The following is a 7,534-nucleotide window of genomic DNA, read 5'->3' as shown; positions in this document are numbered from 1 at the left end:
CCCACAACAAATAAAGCCTTAGAATTCATAGTCAGAAAAACACAATCATGATACTTTCTATGTTTCCTTTCACTATGAACCAAATTGTGCATTTAAAATTCTGGCTACATTTAGGATCCTACAGGCACGTTAGGTACAATCCAACATTTCTTTCCCTCTGGTGGCAGTTGAAAGCACACTTTCCAAAGTCTTATTCACTCATCTAGCAGTGACTTCCCTTGTAGAATTTCTAGTTATATTTTGTTAATATCCTTAATAAAACAAAGAATACAGTGAAAATATAATCAGATCAGAATTTTTTAAAACTTCATATTTTATACTTTCCCCTGAAGTGTTATCCACAACACTTCCCTGGCTTTGAGATAAGTTATGAAGTGCTGATAATTTTACCTTCCAATATATTTCTTTTTCTTAAAAAGATGAGGCCATAAGTTCATGTTTTAAAAAAATGACTCTGCTCCAAGCAGAGGTGATTCCAATTAACCTTCCAACATAAAGGAAATGAGCAAACTGGACAAACTGTATACTTCAGGAAAGGGAAATCTACCAAGATAGAAAAGAATTATTGGAACAGAATATGAGAAAATATAGGAACCTGGGAAGATGAGTCTGAGATTTGAGTCCATTTTTTTCCCTGTGAACATTTCTGACTCTAAATGGGGCAGTTGTGAGGCTAAGCTAGGCTTTTAGCAAACTAGCAGTAGCAGAGATCAAGGATTGAGGTCGAACATGTCAAAGGAGTGGCATTCTGGTGATTCTCCTTGCTTTTGTGTGGCCACACCTTAAGAATGAACAAAAAGCAAAAGTCGTCCAGAGTGGCTAAGATACAGCTTTAGGCCATGAAATCCTTAAAATTGGACTGAGTAAATCCCAATACTGCCCAGGCCCCTGGTGAGAGCAAATGTAGATCCTCTCTCTGGAGGAGGATAACACCACCATAAGCCTCAAAGTATTTCTTTATGCAGTTTTGCACAATCAATTTCTGGTACATCATGAAAATCCAGTTACATTAGGAGAAAATAGCACATTCAAGGAAATCTGCAGAAACAAAAGCAAGAAACGGATCTAGGAGGTCTCTTTATATACGGAGATATAAAACACAAACTGTAAAATAACTGTGCATTCTATGTTCAAAGAAATAGTAGACAAGATTGAGAATTAGAACTGAAAGTTATAAAGAAAAAACTAAATGGAAATTCTGCAATCTAAATCAATTTATCAAGATTAAGAAATCACTGCTTAGGTATTATAAGAAATTTGACCCAGCTAAAGACAGAATTAGTAGCTACAAAATAAGAAAAAAGAAAATATCTGGAAGAAAGCAGAGAGCCATAGAAGAAAAATACTGAGAAATGGATATAAGATTCAGAAGATGCAGTGGGAATTCTAATATGTAAGTATTTGAAATATCAGACATAGAAGAAACAGACAATGTGAACAGAAAAAATATTTGAAGATAAAGGTTTTTGTGTGTGTGTGTGTTTTTTAAAGAGATAGGTGTTGATGAAAAATATTGAACTAGAGATTTAAGAATCCTTAAAAACTGTAAGCAGGATTAAAACATTTCATACATAGGTATATCATAGCAAACCCAATGAATCCCAGCTGCCTTTACAAAGGCAAGAGAAATAGGACAGTCATCAAAGGACAACAGTTGCACAGAGAGCCATCTTCTCAATAGACAAAAAGTAAATAAAAATGATACAATGAAATAATATATTTATGGGTCTGAGAATAATATTACTAACCTAGAATTTTATTTATTTTATTTTATTTTAAGATTTTATTTATTTATTCATGAGAGACACAGAGAGAGGGAGAGAAGCAGGGACACAGGCAGAGGGAGAAGCAGGCTCTATGCAAGCAGCCCAATAAGGAACTGCTACCTGGTGAAGGAAGGGAACAGCTATGGCTTCTCTCTGAAAACCCTCCAAGGGAAAAGGGAGTGTACATGACTGATATAACACCTCAAGGTGTGACTATGAAAGCTGGTGTCTTGGCAGGTGATCACTTGATTGAAGTGAATGAAGAGAATGTAGAAGATGCCAGCCATGAGGAAGTGGTTGCAAAGGTGAAGAACTCCGGAAATCATGTCATGTTCCTGTTGGTGGTCAAGGAGACTGACAAGCTCCATACTGAGCAGAAGATAGAATTGAAGAGAGAAACAGCCAGTCTGAAACTGTTACCCCACCAGCCTCAGGTCGTAGAGATGAAGAAGGGAGGCAATGGATATGGTTTCTATCTGAGGGCAGGTCCAGAACAGAAAGGTCAAGTCATCAAGGACATAGATTCTGGAAGTCCAGCAGAGGAGGCTGGCTTGAAGAACAATGACCTGCTGGTGGCTGTCAATGGCGAGTCTGTGGAATCCCTGGATCATGACAGTGTGGTGGAAATGATTAGAAAGGGCGGAGATCAGACTTCGCTGCTGGTGGTAGACAAAGAGACAGACAACATGTACAGACTGGCTCATTTTTCTTCATTTCTCTACCATCAAAGTCAAGAACTGCCTAATGGTTCTGTCAAGGAGGCTCCAGCTCCTACTCTTGCTCCTCCAGAGGTTTCAAGTTCAGATACTACAGAGGAAGTAGGAAATCATAAGCCTAAGCTCTGCAGGCTGGTTAAAGGCGAAAATGGCTATGGCTTCCACTTAAACGCGATTGAGGGTCAGCCAGGATCCTTCATCAAAGAGGTACAGAAGGGCAGCCCTGCTGAATTGGCAGGGTTGGAGGATGAAGATATCATCATTGAAGTGAATGGAGCGAAGGTGGTGGATGAACCCTATGAGAAGGTGGTAGACAGAATCCAGAGCAGTGGGAAGAATGTCACACTCCTGGTCTGTGGAAAGAAGGCCTATGATTATTTCCAGGTTAAGAAAATCCCTGTTGTTTCCTCCATGGCTGATCCACTGGATGAAACTCCTGATTCCAAAGAAGAAACACTGGCAGAACCAGAGCTCGAGTCACATGTGGCAAAAGAACGAGCTCACAGTACAGCCTCACATTCTTCTTCCAATTCTGAAGACACAGAGATGTGATGAAAGCAAATAATGCCTTTGGCTCACAGCTGTTTCTGGGTATTTAGTACGAATCCTTTCCCGAGGAATGAGCTGACACCCATTTACTGTCTCTATTAGAGAAGAACTCCTCTGGGAACCACTTCATCATGTGTGACTGTCTTCTGTTGTTATTTGTCTTGGGGGTGACTATTGCAGTAGATGGCTTATTTATGGTCAATTTAAGGCAGCAACCAGATTCTTTACATGTGATCTCTTTCAAGCTTCAACTTCACTACATTTCTCTATATGATGATATTTCTTAATTCTATAGGCTCCTTGTGCACTAAAGATGATTCATAAATCTGTCTATGTGAGAGCTGCTATAAAATATCTGAGCAGATAAGCCTATTAAAATTATGCTTTTGTAAGAATGTTGTGATTGTTAAAATAGATGCCATTAAAAATGAAAAAAAAAATCCCTAGAAGAAGTCATAAATCCAAAGCAAGTAGTTCCTCAATCCCTAATGTACAACATGACCAATACAAGCAAACATGGAATAGTTATACTGCAAGACAAATCAGATGACCTTCCTCACTGGGTGTAATCTGCCATGAAGTGCCTGGCACATTTGTGTGTAACATTTGTCTGGTGATACAAAAGTTTGAAGACAGGGACGCCTGGGGGGCTCCGCGGTTGAGCGTCCGCCTTTGGCCCAGGGCGTGACCCCAGGGTCCTGGGATCGGGTCCCGCGTTGGGCTCCCTGCATGAAGCCTACTTCTCCCTCTGCCTGTGTCTCTGCTTCTCTCTGTGTCTCTCATGAATAAATAAACAAAATCTTAAAAAAAAAAAAAAAAAGCATCACGCCCTGGGCCAAAGGCAGGCGCTAAACCTCTAAGCCACCCAGGGACCCCTAACCTAGAATTTTAAATCCAACAAAAGTATTCTTCAAGAGTGAAGGAAAAGTAAATATTTTTCAAAAAAACAGAAACTGAGAAAATTCCTCTCCTGAGAACCTGTACTGATAAATAGCCATCAGGTAGCAGGGAAACAAATTCAGATGAAAGTATGGGATGCAGGAAGGAAGAGAAAGCAATAGAAAAGGCAAATGCATGGGTAAATCCCAATGAATATTGACTACAGATTACAACAATAATGTGTAATTAAAACAGTGACTTAAGGATACATTAGAGCAATGAATTAGAATGGGAATCACATAAACAGACCTATGCATATATAGACTTGATTTATTTAAAAGATAGCTCCATAGAGCAGCAGAAGTAAAATGTATTGGGGTAATTGGATATCAATATTTTTTAAAATGGAAGTTATCCTTTACTTCATATGTATACAAACAATAAATTCCAAGTAGATTTTATTTTTTAAATATTTATTTATTCATGAGAGACATAGAGAGACAGGCAGAGACACAGGTAGAGGGAAAAACAGGCTCCATGTAGGGAGCCTGATGTGGGACTGGATCCCGGAACTCCAGGATCACTCCCTGAGCCAAAGGCAGACGCCCAACCGCTGAGCCACTCAGGCATCCCAATTCCAAGTAGATTTTATATACAAGTGTGAAAAGCAAATACTAACACTCCAGGAGATAATTGAGGAGAATATCTTTATGACCTTAGAGTAAGGAAAAACCTTTCAAGAGGCAAAAAATGGCACTAACCATAAAGGAAAAGATTGATAAAATGGGCTACATTAAAGTCAACATCTCCATTTATCCAAAGACACTACTACTAAGTAAAAGCTTCAACAAAAGACACTATGAAGAGAGTAAAGAAGTGAGGCACACACTGAGTATGTGCAATATGTATACCTGACTAAAGATTCACATACTGAATATAAAAGAAGATGCCTAAAGATGGATCAGAAAAAGACAGCCCAATAGCAAAATGGGCAAGATATTTGCATGGGCACTTCAAAGAGAAAATCCAGAAGTTAATAAACATATGAAAAAGGGTTCAATTGCATTAGCAATCAGGAAGAGGCAAAAAAAAATTTTTTTAAAAAGGAAAATGCAAATAAAACCAAAATGAGCAACCCCTCAACACTGACTTGAACTGTTAAAAAAAGAAACAACTAGCCATCACAAGTGTTGGTGAGGAAGTGGGTCAAAAGGGACTCTCATAAACTGATGATTGGAGTGTAAATTGGTAACCTCTCGGAAAACTTATTGACATTTTTTTTTTCCATTTTGAGATTTTATTTCTTTATTATTTTTTATTTACATTTTTTAATTTAAATTCAATTTGACAACACATAATATAATACCCAGTGCTCAGCCCATCAGGTGCCCTCCTCAGTGCCCGTCACCCATTTACCTCGACCCGGCGCCCACCTCTCCTTCCGCAACCTTTTGTTTGTTTCCCAGATTTAGGGAGTCTCTCATAGTTTGTCTCCCTCTATAATTTTTCCCACTCAGTTCCACTCCTCTCCCTTATAATTCCTTTCACAAAAAAAAAAAAATAATAATAATTCCTTTCACTATTTCTTATATTTCCCATATGAATGAAACCATATGACGACTGTCCTTCTCCGATTGACTTACTTCACTCAGCATGATACCCTCCACTTATTGCCATTAATTACTGAAACCCAACTTCCATATAATCTATTGACTCAATAATTCCACTCCAGATACCCAGTGGAAATGAGCACATGTGCACCAAGAGACATGCTCAGGAATGTTATAGTAGCATTGTTCCTAATAATAACCCCAAAATGGTAGCAACCCAAAAGTCCATCAAAAGTAGAATAGATCAACAATTTCTGGCACATCCATTCAATTCTTATGAATTGCATGAATACATAACCGCAAAAACTGTGGATAAATCTTCAAATATAGTGTGGAATGAGACTGCAGACTAAAAGAATGCATACCATTTGATTCCATTCTTATAAATTTCAAAAATCTGACACTATATTATAGCATTAAATGATGCATATGTATGTGATATAACCATAAAGATAGGTATGAATGTGATTATCATAAGAATTATGGAAGTGGAAAAAATTATGGTAGTAGAAATTTGGGGAAAGAGGAAGTAAGAGATACTGGGGTACACCAGGACTACCTTGGGTCTTGGCAATTTTCAATTTATTTCTAGATCATGATTACAGGATGTATATTGTGTAATAGATCATAGAACTTAATGTTTTTGTTCTGTATCTCTTTTCTGCATGTGTGCTTATATTTCACAATAAAGAAGTTAAAAACTAAACCAAAATAAAGTAAATAAGTTCCATGTTAGCTTGAGAGTCAAACTTTTGTAAGGATCACCTTTTGTTATTTTTCTCTTCAGATTGTAAATAGTAGAAAATGATGCACCAAGTGTGGAATATTTCATCTTGAAGGAAAAGAGCTGATGCCATGTGGACATAATAGAAGTTCACATGCTTGTTTTGTTTTGTTTGCTTTTGTTTTTAGCAGTTCATAAAGAGATTGAGTAGCAATCTGTTGTGACTGGAAATGTTTTCTTGAAGGAGAATATTATTTTTCTCTTCCTTTTCTTTTATTTTTGGAGAATATGTAGTGAAGAAAAAACCCAAACTACTACAAAAGATACATTCTTATACAAAAGCAACTGAAATTCAGTGTAAGAATATATTGACCTCACCCTTTTCCTTTGTTGATTCTTTGTCCATTTTAGCAAACTGCTTTGGAGTTTGTACCTTCTGTCTCTAGTTTTCTCTTTTCAAATTACAAGTACCCCCCCCCAAACAACCCCCATTTAATTAAATGCTTTTAATTATAAGTTGAAATGTATGTTTCCCCATATTCTAGTACTTTAAAATTTCCTAAAAGTGATGACCTCACCGCTATTCTGAAGTTCAAAACCACATGCATAGCTACTAATCAATCCATCATGGATTTGTGCCAACTGTCACTTCTTTCCTTGGTGCTCAAGAGCACTGGTGAGATTGTGATCATTAGAACCCCCTGAGGATGGGAATCTTACACTTTTATGCATGTCCTCTGCCCAAACTGCTTTCGCTCAAACACAAGGCTGTGTTTTCAATTACTCTAAAGATGGAGTCAGCTTATTGTATTGGTATGGCAACTCTGTGCAGGCTCCTTTCCTGGAGTACAAACATCTTGATGAGTTTATGAATAAGCTCATTATTTTTATTCAAAAATAATTCCATGGAAGAAAGTCTGTGGGATCCAACACCTATTAAATAATGTGTTAAATTAACACCCTAGCCTTTCACAACACCCAATTCATCACTAAATCCTGCTCATTGTTTTTCCTAAAAGAACTCAAGCCACCAACGTTTCTTGCTCAAATTACTGCAAATGTTTTCTTGCTGGTATCTCTGACTCTAATCTTGATCCTTCTTTAGTGATTGTGCTAAAAGGCAAGGATATCCTCTTACCTAAACTTTATGTTTAAAGTTTCTTCCTTCCAGAGTGCCAGGGTTCTCAGAATAAACCTCAAATTCATTAGTAATCCTCCAAGACCCTTCCTACTTAGGCCTCTGATGACATGAAGATGCTCTGTGCTCCAGCACTTTGAATTAGCTGCCCA

At 37.7% G+C, this 7,534-nt stretch overlaps 1 protein-coding gene across 1 annotated transcript; it reads left to right on the top strand.

The window, feature by feature from the left end:
- The first annotated feature begins 1,922 nt into the window (after positions 1-1,922).
- Positions 1,923-3,441, top strand: LOC112643764 (putative PDZ domain-containing protein PDZK1P1). The gene has a single exon (XM_025421885.3). It carries the CDS (start codon positions 1,952-1,954, stop codon positions 3,032-3,034), a length of 1,083 nt encoding a protein of 360 aa, XP_025277670.1. The 5' UTR covers positions 1,923-1,951; the 3' UTR covers positions 3,035-3,441.
- The last annotated feature ends 4,093 nt before the right edge of the window (positions 3,442-7,534 follow it).

This window comes from Canis lupus, chromosome 1 (assembly GCF_003254725.2).
Source record: "Canis lupus dingo isolate Sandy chromosome 1, ASM325472v2, whole genome shotgun sequence".
Lineage (NCBI taxonomy): Eukaryota > Metazoa > Chordata > Mammalia > Carnivora > Canidae > Canis > Canis lupus.
This window is presented reverse-complemented; position numbering and strand designations above follow the sequence as displayed.

Excerpts from the sequence above, each read along its gene's own strand:
- LOC112643764 (XM_025421885.3), top strand. The coding sequence starts at position 1,952 with ATGACTGATATAACACCTCAAGGTGTGACTATGAAAGCTGGTGTCTTG.